At 54.5% G+C, this 19,668-nt stretch overlaps 3 protein-coding genes and 1 non-coding gene across 4 annotated transcripts; 3 read left to right on the forward strand and 1 right to left on the reverse strand.

Moving 5' to 3' along the window:
- Positions 1-290: 290 nt before the first annotated feature.
- Positions 291-1,986, forward strand: ColSpa_04705 (WSC domain-containing protein; the record flags this gene model as incomplete). Its single annotated transcript, XM_049270917.1, is given in 5 exon segments — positions 291-529; positions 595-698; positions 751-1,382; positions 1,483-1,866; positions 1,882-1,986. 5 exon segments carry the CDS (start codon positions 291-293, stop codon positions 1,984-1,986), a joined length of 1,464 nt encoding a protein of 487 aa, XP_049126874.1.
- Positions 1,987-4,243: 2,257 nt separating this feature from the next.
- Positions 4,244-6,491, forward strand: ColSpa_04706 (hormone-sensitive lipase; the record flags this gene model as incomplete). Its single annotated transcript, XM_049270918.1, has 2 exons — positions 4,244-4,335; positions 4,403-6,491. 2 exons carry the CDS (start codon positions 4,244-4,246, stop codon positions 6,489-6,491), a joined length of 2,181 nt encoding a protein of 726 aa, XP_049126875.1.
- A 1,896-nt stretch (positions 6,492-8,387) lies between these two features.
- On the forward strand, positions 8,388-8,460 carry ColSpa_tRNA_124. Its single transcript has one exon. It is a non-coding gene; the product is annotated as a tRNA-Lys (tRNA).
- Positions 8,461-12,004: 3,544 nt separating this feature from the next.
- ColSpa_04707 (putative transcriptional regulatory protein) lies at positions 12,005-14,239 on the reverse strand (the record flags this gene model as incomplete). The annotated part of the gene is made up of 1 exon (XM_049270919.1): positions 12,005-14,239. The coding sequence occupies one exon, from the start codon at positions 14,237-14,239 to the stop codon at positions 12,005-12,007; it is 2,235 nt and encodes a 744-aa protein (XP_049126876.1).
- Positions 14,240-19,668: the final 5,429 nt, after the last annotated feature.

Genomic DNA, 19,668 nt, shown 5'->3' on the forward strand with positions numbered 1-19,668 from the left:
TGCCACTGTCAGACCACGAGGTTTTCAGCTTGGCGAGCTCTAGACGTGATGTTGATGCCCTGTTGCTTATAGCTTCTGAGGACTTGAGTGAGCTGAAAGATATCACGGAACGCTACGGAATAGCGCCAAGTGGCTCGAGGGCAGTTCTTGTGTCTAAATGTTTTTCACGAGGAAAGCAAAATCAGTATTAATACTCCTCATCTCCAGCCTCGATGTGCATTTGCTCATCATCCTTCTCATCATCATTTCATACTCATTCACGAAGTCAAACCACCCACAATTCTACAACCATGCACGCCTACTCGGCTCTGTCTCTCGTGAGCTTCACGCTCGTCACTATTGCCTCTGCAGCGTCTTCCCGGCCTGGTGCGATCAACCCCATTGCACCCGAGAATGCAGCCACCAATGCAACTACCAAGCGGTCTGTCGAGCTGGTTGGTCGTGGCACTTCTGTCCAACGCGACGTACAGAAGCGCTCTACGAACGGTATTTGCGATACTCTAGCTTCACCATGGACCTATATGGGATGGTAAGTCCAATAATGGCCGCCAAGAGCGCGTTGTCGTCAATGATGCCAGCTGACGATGTTTGCAGTTTCACCGATACCACATCGGGCAGAGTCCTAGACGGCGACAGCTACCATGGAGACGACATGTCGCAGGAGAAGTGTATCGCATACTGCGACGGAAAGGGATATAGTAAGTACTCCGACACCTCAAATCACATCGAGCTTGCCCTCATCGTCTGTAGGTATGGCTGGTGTCGAATGGGGCAGAGAATGTTACTGTGGCTACTTGCTCGATACCTCTGCCGACAAATCGCCTGAGACCGATTGCAGCAAGCCGTGTGCCGGCAACAGTGACGAAGTCTGCGGTAACGGTGGGCGCATCAACGTCTTCACCAACGGCGATGCGGCGCCTGCTATCCTGGCTGCTTCTGGAGACTTCACTTCGCTTGGATGCTATTCCGACCATGCCTCAGCCCGCACCCTGACTACCAGCATAAGCCTCCCCGGTAACGTGAGAGTCAGCGACTGCACGACGGCTTGTGCCAACCAAGGATTCCAGTATGCTGGCCTCGAATTCGGCAAGGAGTGCTTCTGCGGCTCTAGCATCCAGAACGGCGGCGCCCCTATCGCGGCCAAATCCTGCAACATGGCCTGTACCGCCGATAAGACCCAATACTGTGGTGGTCGGGCTGCCATCAATATCTACAAGAGCTCCAAGCCTCAGACGGGTGGCCCCAGTGTCATTCCCGACAACTGGGTTGCTTTGGGCTGTTATACCGACAGCCCTTCAAGCCGCAGTCTCTCTTACAAGATCCCCAGCTTTGACAAGTTCAGCGCTGCCCAGTGTGTCTCTCAATGCGCCGGCCTTGGATATGTTAGTGATCCCTCTCTCTCAGCCTCCGTCTTTGTTCCTGGACACACCGGCGTCCCCATTGCCTTTGTTCGTCTGACAGGAGCTAATCCATCCACCACAGCAATTCGCCGGTCTTGAGTATGGCTCAGAGTGTTTCTGTGGGAATACCATCGATAATGGCAACAGCCCCGCCTCCAGCGGCTGCGATATGTCCTGCGCCGGCAACCGCTTCGACACTTGCGGCGGCGCTGGGCGCATCAACATCTACCAAGCCGCCTGCCAGGGCACACGCGACTGCCATTTTGGCTACGGCTTGATTGATGAGATCGATATTACGAGCGACAAGCAGTGCTCGGATCACTGTCACGCAAACCCGAATTGCCAATCCTACCAACTTGGTGTTGACTACGGCCAATACTTCTGCAACATCTTCAGCTACGCCATTCCTGTCGTCCGGGCAAATGCTAATGACAATCGGTGCTTGTCTTTTAAATTTTACGACAGTGTATGTTCGCTTTAGAAGAGCAATGGTAACCAATGGGGTGAGGTTCGGCGCGTGCAGGGTATGAATGATACCCTCAGGAAGCTTGCTGTTGGTTGTCGACGAGGCGACAACGGGTTATGAAGCGTTGGTCGGCGTGGTCGGAGTCAATCACTTGTTATCTAGCATTCCAATGGAAAGTGCTGTCCACTGCAAACCTAGTTCTCACCTTAACATATTACATTTTCGTTCCTATTTCAACATCGTTAGCATCGTCATGTGGTACTGGGATGACCGAACTGGCTGCCTTATATGCGGCGACGCGCAGGAGAATCACGGGGACGTTGCTGACATCCACAACGGGCACAAAGGCTAGGACTACTGCGAGGCCGACTCTAGCCTTCCGGAGCCGACGTCGACCAACGACGAACACACCTCGGATGACGGCGACCAAAGCTTGCCCGGGGAGGACCGGCGGATGGAAGACTAGAGGAACCGCCGTCGCCAGAACGAGAGGCAACCAACGCGCAGCTGTTCGGCGCCGTGTGCTGTTTCTATGAGAAAATGGGCCGGGAGGGCATCGTGCTGCGCAGCCTCTCGTCTACCATGACATCAATGAAAAGCTCTCTTACATCCCTACCAAGGCAATATGCCCCGAGCTGTACATAGCTAGCTGCCAGGTGTCTACTTCTGTATAGGTTCACTCAAGACTGGTTCAGGCTCCAGACATTTGGCCCACCCTTCTTAGCCTGTTGCTCCGTTGTAGCCCGCGTTGAAACAATTTTACCTTAAGGCCGATCGTGTCCTGACTCCCTTTTAACACACCGCAAGTGGGAATCCATCATCGAATATACGCCCAAAGCTCGCATCGAGATTTCCAGATGACGCAAACTGAGAAAGAAACCGATTTAACAAGTAAGCGGCGGAATGTAGCCCGGCCACGACCACCAAAATAAAACGAAGAATAAAAAACCGACTGCATGGAAGAAAACAGGAGAAACATTGGGGTTTAAACAGACTGTGACTAAGCCGAGACGAGCTGAGGATATTGCGAGAAGGTGCGAGGGTATGAATTGGTGTTCGCCGCAATGTCGTGAGGAACAAGTCGTTGTGGGGTTATTAGACTTCAAGGGTCAAGCCAATATCGCAGCGAAGCCGTGGCCGAACCGTCCACCTCACTCGGCTACTTTTGTGTTCCTGTTGACCAAAACCATGTCTCGGGGCCCGGCGTGGTCAAACCCCCGTACAAAGCCGTATGGCCTTGGGATGCCGACCGCTCGTGACTCGTCATGCGCGTGTCAAGGAGCGTGTCCAGTGTTCCTGGAGAAACGGATCCAACGCCGGGGTCCATACCTACCAGCATAACGATCGAGGGCCCTGCAGCAGCAAACCTTCAGTGGAGTTCGACAGCGGGGAAACAGGAGCTGGCCGCGGTGAGATGGGCGACGTGAGAGCGCTAGAAGCGACAGCCGGCACGACGTGATTGGCCATCCTCGGCGTCGGATCCGGGGTGCGACCCAATCGGGACTAGCGCCAGAGACCGCAGTGCCCCCGTGCCCCCGTGCCCCCGTGCCCCTCTACCCCGTGCGGGTCACGCTTTTCCTCTTTCCCCCCCGCCCCCCCGAAGACAGAGCGAGAGAGAGTTCGACTCGAACCTGGGAACCCGAGAGGCGCTGGGCCCTCTTCACATGTCAGCTGCGCCCCCAAGACACCCAAACAAACGTCACCATCTCACCCCCAGAGGCCAGCAATTGAACCGAGCCACCAGGCAATCGACGCTTTCACATTGAAACATGTGCCGCCGGTACCCTGGTTCGGGACCCTCTTTCATGAGGAGCCTCCTCCTCCATCGTCGTGGTCGCTTCTCCTCCTAATACCGTCCTCTTCTTTGAAAGCTCTTCCCATCCCGCCAAATCCGTCCCGAAACATCGTCATTCATTCATTCATTCATCCCTGGCAGCATCCCCCGTTCCGACCACTAGCTCCTAGCTTCTTTTCCTCCCTTCCACTCGCACGATTCCAAACAGTCGGAGCACCTCCGGCTTCTATTTCGAATCACCCGAGCACCGGAGTGACGGTCCGTGACCTCGAGCCGCTTCTCGCCGCTCTTCCTCGCCAAGCGCTTCCCCGAGCCCGGCCACCTTGCTATGGGATTCTAGCCTTGAGCCATTGCATTACTCGCGCTGCGCCGTCCCGTCGACCACTACAACGCCAGCTCCGTCCCAGCCACGGCCTCGTGGTTTGCGCTGTTGCTTGGCCAGCCTTGCCTTGCCCCCCCTCGGCTGCCCTCGGTGTCCAGGTCCATGGTCTTGCGACGGAATCTACAAACAAACGACTCTCCTCTTCTGCGACGATCCGCTCTCGCTGCTGTCGACGCATAGCATAGCTTCCATCAGTCGCCATGATCGACCACGTCCTGGGAAGGCCGTCGGTCAAGTCGCGCCGCCTCCAAGTGCTGGCGGTGCTGGCTTTCTGGTCGGCATACATTTTCAGGTACGTCGACGTCCGAAACGGTGTGTTATCCTCTTCGCGACAGTTTGTTGACATGGGTTTCCTGCAGAGGCCATCCCCACGGCCCGCCCGTAATCCGCTTCCTCTCCAAGCTCACGACGAAGCGCCTCACAGCATGGCAGACGGTCGTCATCACCATGATTTATCTCTACGCGGCCCGACACTTCAGCACTCTCGTCGGCCTCGCCAGCCCCGAGCCCATGGCCAACATGTACGATGCCACCTACTTCCGGGCCACATGGATCTTGACTGCATTGGACGCCGGCTTCTGGACGGCCATGAAGATTCGCGCAAAATGGCTTCGTGACCTCGCCAGCATCGTCTTCTCCGTCTTCTACATGTTCGCCGCCGAGAAGGCCGATGAGAAGGTGCGCAAGGTGCGCGGTATGTTGACTGTCGAACATCTGCGAGTGTCCTGGGACAAGGGAACGACGCCCTACTTGCGCTTCTTCCAGGGCCTTATGCGACCCCGCTTCTCCCGCTGGCCGCCGCGCGCGATCCGTATCCCGCGACCTGCAGGAAGTGACTATAAGGAACCCGTGTCGGCTTGGCTCTACTTCGATGGTCCCTTGACGGATCTCGCGCGTCACAACAGAATCGTACTGGACATTCCTGGTGGTGGGTTCGTTGCTATGGATCCTCGGTGCAACGACGACAAGTTGTTTGCATGGGCGTCCAAGACCGGAATGCCCGTCCTAAGTTTGGACTACAAGAAGGCTCCCGAGTTTCCTTATCCCTATGCTCTGAACGAGTGTTTCGACGTGTACACTACCCTCATCCGCAGCAAGGGAAGATGCATCGGCATGTCTGGGAGAGAGACACCCAAGGTTGTTTTGACGGGCGATAGTGCTGGTGGCAACTTGGCGACCGCAACAACCCTGATGATCGTCGAGCGAACGTCGGTTCCTATGCGCCGATATTCGAGCACCGGAGACTTGCCGCTGCCTGACGGCCTGGTTCTTTTTTATCCGGCGCTCGACATGAACATTGGAAACTGGATGTCGGACGAGCAGATGTCGCTGATGAAGGATAGAAGGTTGAGGAGCACCAACCAGCCCATCATCAGGAGAAAGAGCATGCAGTACAATGATCTGGTCGGCACACCGCACCACACCGACGATGAGGAAGACAGTTCCAACAAGCAATCCACAGAGTTGACCACCAAGGAGGTCGAAATCGCATCGCAGCAGGCGCTCGCTAGTCCTCACCCCGAGTACTCACATGGCGGTCCGCAGGGTCCTTCCGACATGCAGTTCTCGACTGCAGACGTCAAACGGAAGCAGAGTACTTCTCATCATTCCGAGCCTTTGCGAACCCGCCTCGCCATGTCCTCCATGATCTCATACTTCAATGATCGTGTCCTTACCCCTGAGATGATGCGCGCTATGATCATCCTCTACATCGGCCCTCACAACCGCCCCGACTTCAGCAAAGACTACCTCCTCTCCCCCGTCCTGACCCCAGATTCCCTCCTCGCCCGCTTCCCCAAGGTCTACTTCCTCACAGGCGAGCGAGACCCTCTCGTCGACGACACTGTCATCTTTTCCGCACGCCTGCGCAAGGTGAAGGAGTCCATGTTCGACCAAGCCCGCTCTGAGCGCTCCGACTTTGGCGATGGGATGGAACCCGTCTTCAACCCCAAGGATGTCGCTGAGGTGATGCTGATCCCTGGTATCTCCCATGGATTCTTGCAGTTCCCCACGGTCTACCCGCCGGCGTGGAAGCACTTTGAGAGGTCTGCGGAGTGGATCACAGAGATCTTTGCCTCCGCAGACGCCGTTCGGGAGCGCGAGAGCCGTGGGCGCCGAAGAGCTGGCGGGCCCATCACAAATGGCAACTCCGACGGACGCCATCACATCCGTGTCGAGTCGAGCGGCGATGAGGATCGTCCTTTGGAGATCAGCATGACGCGGGCCAACCGGAAGAACACGTTGACCAAGGAGCCACAGGCGATGGACGAAAGCGAGTCAATCGTTGACAAGGGCGAGGGCAGCGGGAAGAAGAAGAACGGGCGGGCCAGGGGCGCGAGCAAGAGCACCGGTGCGAGTCTGGTGAAGCTCAAGAGTACGGACGACTTGCTCGGCAGGAGGATGCAGGGTCTCGCCGGTGGGCTTACAGGCGTAGGAGGTCAGGAGTAATCGGGGTATGGGGTTGTACTTGTGCGACCATCAATTCCTGTCACGGTTCGGACGCAGCCAGATATTCGGGTATATGAATTTGTTGTACACATGTGGAGGTCCTACTGGGTGGCTATAGATTGTCTGTAGACTGGATTCGTCAACGAAGCTGTACACACACAGGATGGGTAGCACCGAGCTGTATAGACACATGGCCTGCATTTTACTTTAACAAATATCTATTCTACTCCCAAGTCTCCTACGTTCATTCACTGTCATGGACGTGATATGTCAAGCAGTTGCTCCAAGAAGCCTTCTGAAACGGCATTCGTGCTCTAGGCTGAGCCTCGTGCTCGACAGGTAGCCAGTACTTGTGTGTCTTGTGTTTCTAAGCAGGATCTTGTCATAAATATTATATTCTATTATCTTCAGAATCTCAGCAAGTAAACTCTGGGTTGAAAACTCCACTGACAGAAAACAATACTGGGAAAGCAGTATTCTGTATTCCAAGAGCCTCTTCACGCCTCTCAGAAAAAGGGCTGTCCAGGATGACAAGCTCTTCAAGCAATCACGATACCCGGCCTCGGCGTCGCGCAAGAGTGCCTCCAGGTCGCTCAATCGTCCATTTATCTCGTCTGCGGAAACGGATTCGGTCGAACACACCGTCCTGGTGTGACTGCCAACAGGAAGCACGCGGTGCTCCCCACGATATCCACGGGGGAGAGGACTTTTAAGGTGTTGAATGTTTCTTACAGTTGCAGCGCCTCTGTTTCATGTTCAAGCTTATAAGAGAACATCAAGCAGATGCTGTTGAGGGGTTCGCAAAGGCTTTGAATCCGTTTGCTGGGGTTGTTGTCCGTTCGGGAGTTGCCGCCTTAATCGACAAAGGTTTGTACAAGAAGAAATGACCAAATGGGAAACATGACAGCCTCATTATCATGATAGAGACAACTAAGTCTGTATAACGTCAACATAAATCTGCTTCCCCTGCGGGAGTGCCTAGTAGTTAGGAGCGATTAAGCTTGCCACCAGACAGACGGTCTCTAAAACTCATCATCGGAGTTCGCTTAATCAACATGCCGTTAGTCTCAGATACTTGGCGCTTAGTTGCTGCTCGCGTCTGGAACAGGTGACAGTGCGTACGAAGTTGAATGTCTTACGGTCCTATCCAACAATTTGTCGTGCGATTAAGGACCATAGCACAGGCGTGTGATATGCGTCGGTACGTCGTTGCAAGGAGGGTATCTCTGGTGCTTGATAAGTCGGAGCTATTATGTATGGTGATCTGTGACCGTTACAGCGTATCATGGCCCGGCATATTCTATCAACGTCATAGGACGTATTCTGATCTCGGATTGTTGGGTCATGGGACCACTCGAGCTAGCTGTAGGGCCTGAGAGGGATAACGGCCTCGTCTACGGTGGGATCGAGAAGAGTCGCGACAATCAAAATCGCGATGCATTGTAAAGAGCCTTAAAACAAGCCAAGGCCATTTTTAAGCTACGTTGCAACATCCCGCAGGACTTGGTCGGAAGCTAAGTTTCAGAGAATAACCGTGTGATGTATCGAACGTCAATGTCGTTAGAATCTTTTTTGGGTACGCACAAGCCTTTGTGAGATTCAAAATGTCAACCGTGCAAGCGCACTTACGCCCTCATATGCGATCGTGATGGACACAAGAAATCTTGGGCTCAAAAGTCCATACCATTTTACCTCAAGCGCATGATCGAAGTGAGATATTCTTGAATATTGAGGAGTCGTGTCTTGTTGCCTCCGCCGAGCCCAGTGTGTGTTAGTTGTTCGAACAAACTATTACATACTCTCTTTTGAATTGTGGGGCAAATATACCATATCCACCGCCTGCAGTTCCAGTAACATACTCAAGACGCTAGTCGGCGAGACAACCAATAATAACCCGCCTTGCTAGCTCAATCGGTAGAGCGTGAGACTCTTAATCTCAAGGTTGCGGGTTCGACCCCCGCGTGAGGCTCAAATCCTCACCGCGATTGGCATAGCCATTCTTCGGGTTATCTTTTTTGCCCTTTTTGCTCCAAATCATTCTTTTCATTCTCCCATGCATTTTGTTTGGCAACAATCTTGCTGGCTAGTATGTTGTGTGTGTTGAGTTAGTCTATCATCTACTTACTCTGTGCTATTTATTCCCAGCCGACTTCGCGGTGATTCCTTTGTGAGGCCTGCCTGCACAAGCTTGTCTATCTGTCACTGAGACCCAATTGTCTGCCACTTGACCAAACACGTCTGGCACCATTGCGTCGACAAGAAACTGCACACGAAGCCACAAGCGTCCTTGCACACTCAGCACCAGCCTGTGTAATGGTTCCATTCTGACTGACAAGCTGTTAATCCGAGGCTCGCAAATGGAAATACCGGAGAACTAAGCTCCACTTATACGGATTACGGTAAATGTAAGTATTTTCAAGTTTCTTGCGGTCTATTCGCTATTAACCGAGAGCCCAAATCCGCGAGGCCATCACCAAAGAGATGACTATTACCCCGCGGCGAAATTCACTTCATACCAGCGTAGTCACAAAACCTAAGCAGAGGATCACCGGGAGGGGGTGGTCGATCAAGACCCAGGGATCCAAACAACACTGCGGTACCATACACAAGAGAGTTTACTGTCAATGAGGGAGTCTCACTAAGTTCCTGTTCGGGATTCAGAAACTGCGCATCAGGGTTCGGGTCTGGATTGGAAGCGAAGCCATCCTAGAATACGCAGAAGCCTAGGGTCCCAAGTTGATTCAAGCTGCGAACTTGATTTTCTTCACCCGACCAAGGGTCCCGTGAGTCAAGAATTTCAAAACTGATGGTCTTCGGTTTGGCTGTGTATGTAGATGTGTGTGTGCGCGAGACAGCAGGGAGAGGGGTGTCATGAAGCTCGTTTCTCTCCGGCACGGTGAGGCTCCGCCGACTCGGGCGGAGGGGGCCAACCGAGTCGAAGACAGAAACAAAGGGGCGTGGTTGGTTCCGTGGGCTGAGTTGATGCTCCGAAACTTGAATGGAGGAAGAAGAAAGGCTACACGACTGGGCAACTTCAACCGATCAGGAGGGCTATGCTGGCAACACGGCAAGGACCAGACGTTGTTGCTGACAGTTTGTGTCAATGTTGTGACCCAAGCCCACAAAGGACGTTTTGCCAATGGTCCACACCACCACCACACATGACCACACCAGCAAAATCCCAAAGACAGAAATTAAAGAAAAACTTGGCTTCGAAAAAGGGTTCCTGGCCATCCTTGTATCAGGTATGACACGCATGTGTCTTCGGTTCCGTGCGAGAGTGAGACTCGGCCGCTAGTCAAGCTGAGGAGGGGTGATGCTGGCTACCAAGCCGGATCATGGTACTGTTCGCAATTTCATCGTGTCATCATTTGTGAGATGTAGCAGTATACGACTTGCAGGACATCTAAGCCTCCAACCTGGAAGTGAGAGGAGGACGGGAGGGCACTGTGTGCCCTCCCCGTTCCCGCCATCCAGCATCCTTGGGTGCGCTGCCCCGCCGTTGCCGACCCTTTTCCATTGGGCAAGTCCACATGCCAGGAGCCTGTCAGTTATGTCGTCAAACCCAAACCCTACGTCTTGTCGCAGATGCTGAGCCACGGAACTGATCAAGCTCGCCGCTGCTGATGAGAAACACCCGGTGAAGCCACATGATACGCGGGAACGCAGCAAGATAACTCGGGGCAGAGAACGACTGTGACAGCCCACACGCTTCAAGTACGGATACCCAATTTTCTTGTCAGTCAGCCGAATGGCCTGATCGCGCTTGGCTCAGGTAGGAACGGCTTCCGTGATACCGGGTTCGCGGAAAGCTCGTCATTCGGTACTGGAAAGCCGTCGGGTAGCTGTTCGTGGTGTAGGGATCAGCGAGACCAACTAGCATGGAAAGACCCCGTTCTGAGCTGCGCCTGATGGTCTTGATTTGAGTTGTTGCCACTGTAGGGATGACCATGAGAAGCAGGGGGACGCCGAGCCCGTCATGAGACAGCGCTGTCGGTGGCCTTCTCACGGCGGCTACTCGCTGAAGTCATTGAGTGTTCAGAGTAACATTTGACACTTGGATTTTGTGGCAACTCGGTCGCTTTTGGTAGTGTATTGTATAGCTTGTGATTTTGGCCATACTTTGACCAGAAGGCCATGATTTACTGCATCCGCGACCCTCTGTGCTTGGATTCAGATTTCAGTATGTCGCTAAAAGAAAAAGTAGTGATTAGACGCATCGCTGAGCATGTTAAAACAGCAAATTTGATCGGTCGATAGGACCTGTCGTCAAATGGTCACCTGCCGTGTTGAAATGTCGAATACCGCGAGTGTTCCAGATCTGATCCCTTCACAAACCTACTCTGCCCAGATCAATTCATCCAAGTCGGCTGGCAACTCTCACAATTTTGACGCCCTGGAAAAGAGATTTTATCGTGATCTGGGGGAAAGAAGCCCCACGAGTTCCACGCCTCGGCGGGACCCCAGACTCAAATCGTGCTTTGTTTGTACATAAGTCCTCTTTGAACCCCCCCCCCCCCGAGGTAGGTTATGTATGCCCGTCTCTTTTCTCCAGTATCCGTGCAGGACCCTTCGCAAGCGTTGGTCAACAATACAAAGAAAGAGTAAAAGTCAAATAAGAATAAATTACAAAAGAGACAAGAAAACGAAGCGACACATGGCAAATCCCTCTTCCATATGGACAACAACAAAAAACAAACATTCAAGACCGAATCCAGCCCATTCATCCTCTTTGCTGGGTATTGCTCCGAGGGAAAAAGGCCCGGCCTCTTCCTCATCCACCTCTCTCTGTCGCGTCCACAAGGGAAGAACTTGGTTGTCGAGAAAGCCTCAAGAGGCGGTAACAACTCCTTCATTTCGCCAAATGAAACCAAACCAGCCCAGCCCCCCCCCGCCTCGTCATATCGAAAATCAACCGCTTTTTGTGTCATGTTTGCAACTCCTTGAACCCAAGCCCGGTCTTCCAGCGAACCAGGCTGTGAACAAAAGAAAAAGAAACATCGGTTAACCTCCGGTCTCCCCTCCCAAACGCACGCTCTGGTGCGTTTTGAACCGCGCAGATATTAAGGTTTCAACGAATGGTGTGAGGGGGCCTGTATGGCGACGCCGCTCGGTAGTTGTAGAACGATTGGAAAATGTTGAAAATGTAGAAAGGCGGAAATTTGTGAAAAGAAATTGGCGAATGAGAAACTAAACAGCAGGGACAGTGTCTTAAGCCATTTGTCAACACATTATCGTACAACGAAGTCTGCTAGACTCCAGCTGCTGTGATGGTCGTAAACCATCATGGAAAGCCATCGTAGCTTGCTATGTCAACCGGATTCATTCCGTGACGTTCGTAAACGGTCATGATTTGTTGCCTGGGTTATGGGTGATGGACAAATATCCAAATGTGTGTGTGTATGTGTATGTGTATGTGGTGTAGCTCATGGGAACCAAGCAAAGGGGTTCCGATGACAGGCCAGCCCCATGTTGAGCCAAGTTGAGTCGCTTGAAGGGGCTCAATTCCCTCCCTAGATTATGTTTGCAATGCTCAACCTGTCCTGGGGCCGGCCCTTGGTGCTTGCGGTCGGACTGTTGTTGCTACTTCCCTCACCAGAAGTCATCATACTGGGCAGTGTCGGTGTGCCTTCGGTCTTGATGCCGGCTGGAAGAGTAGACCACGTCGCAGACGTCGGTGTTGGCGCAGTGTTGCTAGAGGCCAGCCCCCGCATGGCTGCCTCGAGGCGTTCCCAACCTCCCCATTCCTTAATTTCGTTCTCGCTGAGACCAGTTCGTTGTTCAACGCTGAACAGACCACTGCTGGCGCCGCCTGAGGCAGTGATGGAGCCTGGTGAGGTCGGGGACAAGATGGCCTCACGCTCGCCACCAGCCCAGATCCAAGCCGATTCCGGCGCCGCTTGCAGATCAGCGCTGACGTATGCAATAAGCTCTTCGTCTTGCAGGAGCGCCTCTTGCAACGGCGTAGGGCCCGGGCGGCCTTGAGGCGGAGGAGGCGGAGCGAATGGCTTCGGGGGTGTCGTTCGGGCGACAAATGCCGCATACTCACTGCGTTTGGTTGCGAGAGTGGACACAAAGAAGGCAAGGAATCGACCGCATGGGATCGCGACGTCGCGATTGCTGTCAATGGACGCAAGCGCACGCAAGCATGTTGTGGCGTGGTCCCAGTATCCTGCCAGGAGGAGGAAGAGGGCGCAACGGAAGATGTGGGTAGTGAGAAGCGCGGTAGCTCCGTCTGCAAGGCTCGGGGTCGCTCGCGAAAGGAGGGAGGCGGTTTCAAGAGCCGTATGAGTACACTGCTCCATGGCGGCGAGCCGCACATCGGGCGAGCAGCTTGGTGCGAGGTTGTGGCGGTGTAATACGAGACGAGCGTGTAGGAGGTATGTAAATGGGGTCAGGAGGTGAGGTGAGATCTGCCCCGTGCTAGAGGTGTCGCAAACCGGGGGAAAAGCTCGTAGACAGGTTACGAAGTGCTGGTCAAAGGTTGCGAGCCTAGTCGGTGCTACTACTGGCGCGGCCAGCGTCTTGATCAAAGACGAGTATGACCTGATGACGTTGATCAAAGCCAGCAAAGAGTGGTTCAAGGGCTCGCGGCCAGGAGGCACCATAATGCCCCCCTCGTGGATGTAATGGTCATCGACACCGGCAGGAAGCGAGACGTCGCAGTCAGAGTCGTCAATCAATACCGGGCGCCCTAGGTCGAGTGCCAGACTCCGGTCGAGGATGTATATCGTCCACCAAACTCGTCGGCGCATTTCCCCTTCGACAACGGGCCAAGGCCCGGATTCCGAGTACAGTCCCAAGTCTTGCCCAGCTCGGACTGCGGAGCCGAGCCACGTCCAGGCAGCCGACTTCTGATTCATCTCATTGAGGCACAATGTGACGAGTACCAATGCGCGTACGTTGTCGAGCACATAGTCGTTATTCCACGGGTCGATCACACCTCTAGCGACTTCCAACAGTTCTGCTGCTCGGTAGGCACGATGAGTGTGGCGGTCCTGGCTGAAAAGGCTTCCGAGCGCGAGGGCCGCGAAGAAGGTCGACAACCACGCGGGCTGCACAGACTTTGTGCTTCCGATCCTGTACAGATCGTCAACTCCTGTCTGGAACGTCTGCCAGTGAAGAATGGGAAACATCGTATGGGCAGAGCCATAATACGTGTGGAGGAGCTGGTCAGTTGTCTGTCTCGGGGGTAGATCAGGCCTCTGGGGGTCGAACAACGGGGTCGAAGGCGCTTGGCGGTATTGAGCAGGAGGTTTCCAGATGCCCCGGGAGAAGACGCGCATGTTGGACCTTGCCCGTGCCAAGTCGTGAATAGGGGCTGGTCGTTTCCTCCGCTTGGGATCGGTGCCAATCTCTGGTAGCTGAAGGGGCAGTTGCTCGAGGCCATCAGAGTCGATGTCCATCGCTCCGTCCCTCTCCTGAAGCATCCGCCTCATGTTGCTGTTGTCTCGCCTCAAGCGCTCCATCTGTTTCTCAAGGTCCTGCACCTGCTTGATCGAAGACATCCGTCGGTTGGTCTCCTTTGTGAACTGGCACTTGACATTGCGGCTGGAGCATTCAGAACAGCTCGTCGTCTCTGTGGCGTCGCACTTGACCTTTCTTTCCCGACATGCGTCGCAACTGGGGTCTTTCCTTCTCTGTCTATACGCTCTCTTCTGGGCCTGGGAGATTGGCGGTAGCGATGCAGTCGATGGTCCTGGCGTGCTGGTCACGGAGTCGGCCGAGGGGAGGGAGTCACGGCCCATCATTGAGCCAGCAGTCACCGGTGTGTAGGGAGTGAAGGCGTGTTGGTTGACCGGTGGTAAAGGAGGGATGCCAATGGGCTGGGGCGGGGGTGCCGCTGTTGCCCTCGACCCGGTATTCATTAGTCCTCTCGGTATGTACTGGGCAGGCTGCCTTGGGGATGTTGCAGAAGAGACTGAAGATGAGTCGTACGACCTTGTTGAAGGATTTGGAGATCGCGGATACGGGTTATGCGACGATGCGGCCATGGCGGAGCGCTGTTCGAGAGACCAGTACTCACGAGACTGGTTCAGAGGAGTGTCCACAGGCTCCCCAAGACGGTGAACAATGGGAAGGCGTCGCTCCACGAACATACAGGCGGATAGGCCAGATCTCGGGATGGTTGGTTTTGCTAGAGTGGTCAGATCCTTGGCCGAGAATCCAGGCACGAGGTTCGGCGCAGACAATCTTTGGAGTGCGAGCTGCGGTCGTAGTCGAAGAAGAGAGACAGAGAGACTGCCGCGTGTACAGCGTGAGTCTCGTCCACTCGGAATGCGTTCCTCTTTGGTGTCCGGGCAGTGAGCGCAATGTTTTCTACTTTGGCGGTGTTGAGGCGAATCCGTTATGCTGCAGCTCTGTGTAACTTCAAGTCACCGAGATCCTCAATGCCCAGTGGTTTGATTGTCTGAACACGGTGGCTTGACTGCAGGATAACAGAGAACGAGTAAAAATGAATTTAGCTGTACTGCTGTCTACTGCCGCTGTTGATGTTGATGTTGTGGTTGCGAGACGATGTCTGTTACGCAGCGCAGCGGCTTGGTTAGCGAGACTCGTCGAAAGTCGTCGAGATAGCCGTTGGTATGCGTGTTGCCACAAGATCTAGCCGGAGGCTGAACAAGCAGGAAGGAGCAGATGGCAAGAGAGCGACTTGTATCTTGAACAAAGAACAGTGAGAGGAACAGGCACGAGATCCAGGTCGGACGGGGGGTAGAGAGATGTAAAAAACGACAAGCCGTGTGGCTTTGCGGGATGGGAGAAATGCACGAACTGCCACTACTTAGCAAGCGGCGTCTAGTCGGAGTAAAGAGGAAGTGGGTAGGGAAGACGGACCAGGAAGGCTAAGGCAAGGCAAGGCAAGGCAAGGTATGGTGGTCTTAGGTTGTCCTATCACTCGACGGGTACAATACCGCCGGGGTTTTAGTGACGATGGTTTGCGGTACGGTACCGTCGAGGCATTGGGTCTGGATCCGGGGCTCTCCGCGCGCGAGCAGAATCGGAAATATTATCTCTGGAGAGTGGAGGAGGGCTGGACGGCACCCCTGCCGCCCACTGGGCCCAAGGAAGCAGGGCTGTGGGAGGTGCTCATCACCCAAAGTAACTAACGTGTTTCGACGGAGAGTGGGCGCTGTTGGGATGCCAGGGTCCTGGTCCGAGAGAGCGAGGGAACCCAGGAACCTTGGACAGGTCACCAGGAACCCCCCATGATCCCTGCCCTCGAGAGTCGACACCAAGGATGGGTGATGGCGAATCGGCAACAGCTTCGAAAATAAGGTCGCTGTGCCGCGACTCACTGGCGTTTCCCGCCGAACAAGCCCACTTGGACTCGGCCGGGGTGGCTCTCCTCAACCTCTTTCTCGTGCAGGAAGCAGGGGAACGACAAGTGATGATACTCATCCTCGAAGCAGGGATTCGTGTAAAAGGGGGTCGACACAGGCTGATGGGTATGGCTTGACAGCATGATCTTTGGGGTGCCACGCGTCGAGCTTCCTCTTCATCGGGCATATTGCGAGTGGTGGGTCAACACGGGAAAGGAGAGGATGCTACTCAAGGTAGCGCGCACTAGAGGCTCGGCTTGGCTTTGCGAAAGAGAGCAGAGAAGCGTGTATGCGCCTAGAGACTGTAGAGCAAAATCCTCATGCAGCCCTTGGCCGGGCTCGGGAAGAACAATAGGGCAGCTTTGGGGAAGACATCCGCTAAGTATCATGTGTGCAGTGTGGCTGGGCGCAGTGCGTCCGTCGTTGGTTCGGTTGACTTTGTAGAGAACAGCTGCAGACTCCGCACATGAAGCTCTTCCGTTTCTGCACTCGGATGCAGGAGACTTCGTGGTAGCTGATGGGAGTCGACTGGCATTCTTTCGGGTCGTGTCATTGGCACACTGGTGCTGTGGGCTGATGAGGGGGCTATTTTAGGACATGATGTGCGTCCAGAATCCTTCCAACAATCTTTGCAGCAGTGTACAGATGGCCCAGCTTTGGTCCAGGCTGCCTCCATCTCTATTTACAGTTCCTCGCCTTGCCATGCTCTGCCTTTGCATACCCGCGCATGTTTGGTTGGAACTTGAGGAGCGACTGGACAGCCGATAGACGAGCCGACTACAACCCGCCCGGACGGTGGACGTGCGCTTGATGAGAACGGTAACCACTAAGCCATTCGCCAGGAGCTATCGAACAATGAACTTCGGGGGACTTCGCTGGCACTGGCCGCGATGGGATTGATTGGTGGTCGGGACAAGCATGGCTCTGACCATGCAACTGTGTCCCGATCTCGTCATAAAATATGGCATAAGGTACTGTCCGTGGTAATGCCAACCAGAAAGCCAAAGTGTGACCTAGCTGGCCGGCACACACTCTCAGACCGAGTCGGCAAAGCTGGGTTTAGGGGATGCGCATTGTAATAAGACGGGAAATATTCCGGGTCCAAGGGCAGACCTAAGAGAAATGAAGCATACGATCAACATACCTGGCTTGATGACAGTCTTCTATCAAGAGCTTTTTCGATTGAGTCAAGAGTCAATAGCTTCGGCTTACAAACGGCGAAGCGTTTTGGGCCACGAGGTGGTATTCCACGTTGGTGTCGCGGCTTGTTCTCGGCGTTCTGCAGCGGCCAGGCACGTGTCGGGTTTATTGCTGATGCCAACGGGCAATAAGCATATCTGGGTAGCAGAACCGGAATCCCGACTGGCGTCCTATCTCTCCGAAAGCTGTTGGTGGACTGGTACAAATAGGGCAGCAGATGAGCACAAGCGGCCGTTGCTGGTAGCGTCCTCAAACGCGTGGCGTTGGATGGCTTCGTCAGAGGCCCTGTACTGAACAAAAAGTTTGACACCTGAACCGGGGTCCTCGCGTCGCCTTGTCGTGCTTGTCCAGCACCGGTTGACCGATTTGAGACTCCTCTCCGGGCTGTTGGCTAGGGGCTGAGATTGGCCGGGGGTGTGTGTCTTTGCAGGAGAGCGGGACTCTGCACGTTGCCGCAAAAGAACACGGCTGGTCCACCGGCCACGCAACGGACGTGATGTTGCAAGGGTCTGGTGCTGCCAGTGGCAGTGTGAAATGTGACGAGTTTGACAGGCCCGAAGCCGACGGAACCGTGGTATGGCGACAAATCGGTTTCCTTTCTAAAGACTCTTGTCCACGTTCCCCTGCTGGAGTGCGGTCGGGCAGTGATGGTGCCGATAGATTGTTCTGTGGACAGAAGAACCGAAGTGTTGCAGCTGGCAGTCTCGAAAAGATGTAGGATCCAGAATTGAGGCGCAATCGCTGCTGAGGAAGCTGTGATCCGCTCCTCGGCGTCAGGTCCTTTTCAGGGGTGATCAGTTGCCTGGAGTCGACTCGTTTGTCAAGGTACCATATGTCGTTGAACAATTGTGAGTTTCCGAGGTTGGCGGAGACGTTCGGGTACAAGGTCCACGCAGAGGGGCAGGCAACGGCCGCTATCAATGACAACGGATGGCGTTCCGAGGACGGTGGTTGTGGCCGATCCAACCTACTCGAGCCAAGTTTCTGGGTATACCTTGGCAAACCCAAATGGAATTTGGGATAACAAGATTGGGCCCTTTGATTGTCCAGCATGGGCTGTGGGATATCAGGGGCGAACGAAGAGGGGCATGAAGATGAATGTGATATATGGACGTGCTAAGGTGGGAGCAGCAGCCGTGATCCCTATTTGAGGAGTACAAAAATGACGACGCCGTAGAGGAAGAGGTATCTATAGTAGGGTAGATATACGTCTTTCGAAGCCAACACAAAACAAGTCTGATGGGGACGCACTGCCACAGGATGCCAGGCTGGCGGCCACGGTAGCTGTGATGTTTGGGTAAGAGACGCGAAGCTATGTGGCCCAGAGAGAGGTCAAGCACAGTCAAGAAAACACCAACTTTGTGGGAATAAACAGACCAACCACCAAATGAGCGAACCCTCCCGTTTGGCAAGAAAGGCGAAGGGTATCAGAGCGGTGACAGTGTGCGAGAGTTGACGGGTTAGCGATCCCTCACACCAGCAGGCCGGAGCGGGGCGGATCAGCATTGCCTAGGGTAAGAGTATCCTTGTGACAGCGCGTGGGTGAGCTTCAGTGCAAGTGGCAGTGGTCCATCGTCCTGTCTTCTACCCATCAAGGAACAGATCAAACACACCAGGAGGGTCGGAATAGGAAGGTCAGAGACGACGCTGCTAAGAATAAGCCATGGCTGGCGAGGGGGACGCTGGTGGGATGAATTGGCACAACGAACAACGTTCATCCTGCTGCAAGTGACAAGTGGCAGGCGGAGGTCAGTGTCGGTAACAACCCCGCAAGCTCAAGGTGGCTTGCACAGCCAGATGCAGCCTACGCGAGGGCTCCTGAAGGGGACAAGCAGCGGGCACTCTGCTCAATGTAAGACGTCGGAGACCGTCCGATGTGTAAAAGCAAGGCGGCGTCGAGACGATTAACACTAAAAGGTGCTTGTCCACAGAGTACCAGCCAGCGTGGGCCGTGGTGGTGTGGTGCTTGCTTGCCTGTCTGCCTGTCTACTTTTCTGCCCGGGCAACTTGGAGGAGAAGGGCTGGTCTGCCGCACCACATTCAAAGCAATAGTACATAGTGGTTAGGGGTGCAGTGTGGGCGTTGCGGCAGGTGTCCGCGGTCCATGGCCTCGACGAATCGACGAGGCTCGAAGCGGTTAACCCACCCGTTGCGTGGTGGCCTAGCCCACATGCTTGGGATGTTGGGGCCGTGGAGCAACCAAGGCAGTGCTAAGAGTTTGAGGAGACAGACTCGAGTCAAGATGGGAACTCCATTGTCCAGGGTCCGGGCCCTCGATGGGTCTGTTCCTGTCCCCGTCTGTTCCCAAAGGAAAAATATCGGCGGGGAATCGGGACGGGCAGGATCCCGGGCAGGGGTGAGCGGTTTTTGGAGTCTCGAGCTGGCGAAGCAAAACCTGAGGCTTTCAGTGATGTGACGGCTGATAACGACGCAGCTCAGCGGCCCCTGTCACTGTTTTTCTGCCTGAAGTGCAGTGATGTCGCGCATCCCTAGTATTGGAAGAACCCAGGCTGTGTGGCGATTGAGGCGAACGGACGTCAAGGGAAGGGCAGGCGGAGATAGGATAAGACGTTGGCAAATGGGCCGTTCTTAGTCGGGAGCGGCGGCTGTTGTCAATGACTTCGTTGTTGCGTGCCTTTGACTAGATAGGAGGCAGC

The sequence above is a fragment of the Colletotrichum spaethianum genome (genome assembly GCF_022836535.1).
Source record: "Colletotrichum spaethianum MAFF 239500 DNA, contig10, whole genome shotgun sequence".
Taxonomy (NCBI): domain Eukaryota; kingdom Fungi; phylum Ascomycota; class Sordariomycetes; order Glomerellales; family Glomerellaceae; genus Colletotrichum; species Colletotrichum spaethianum.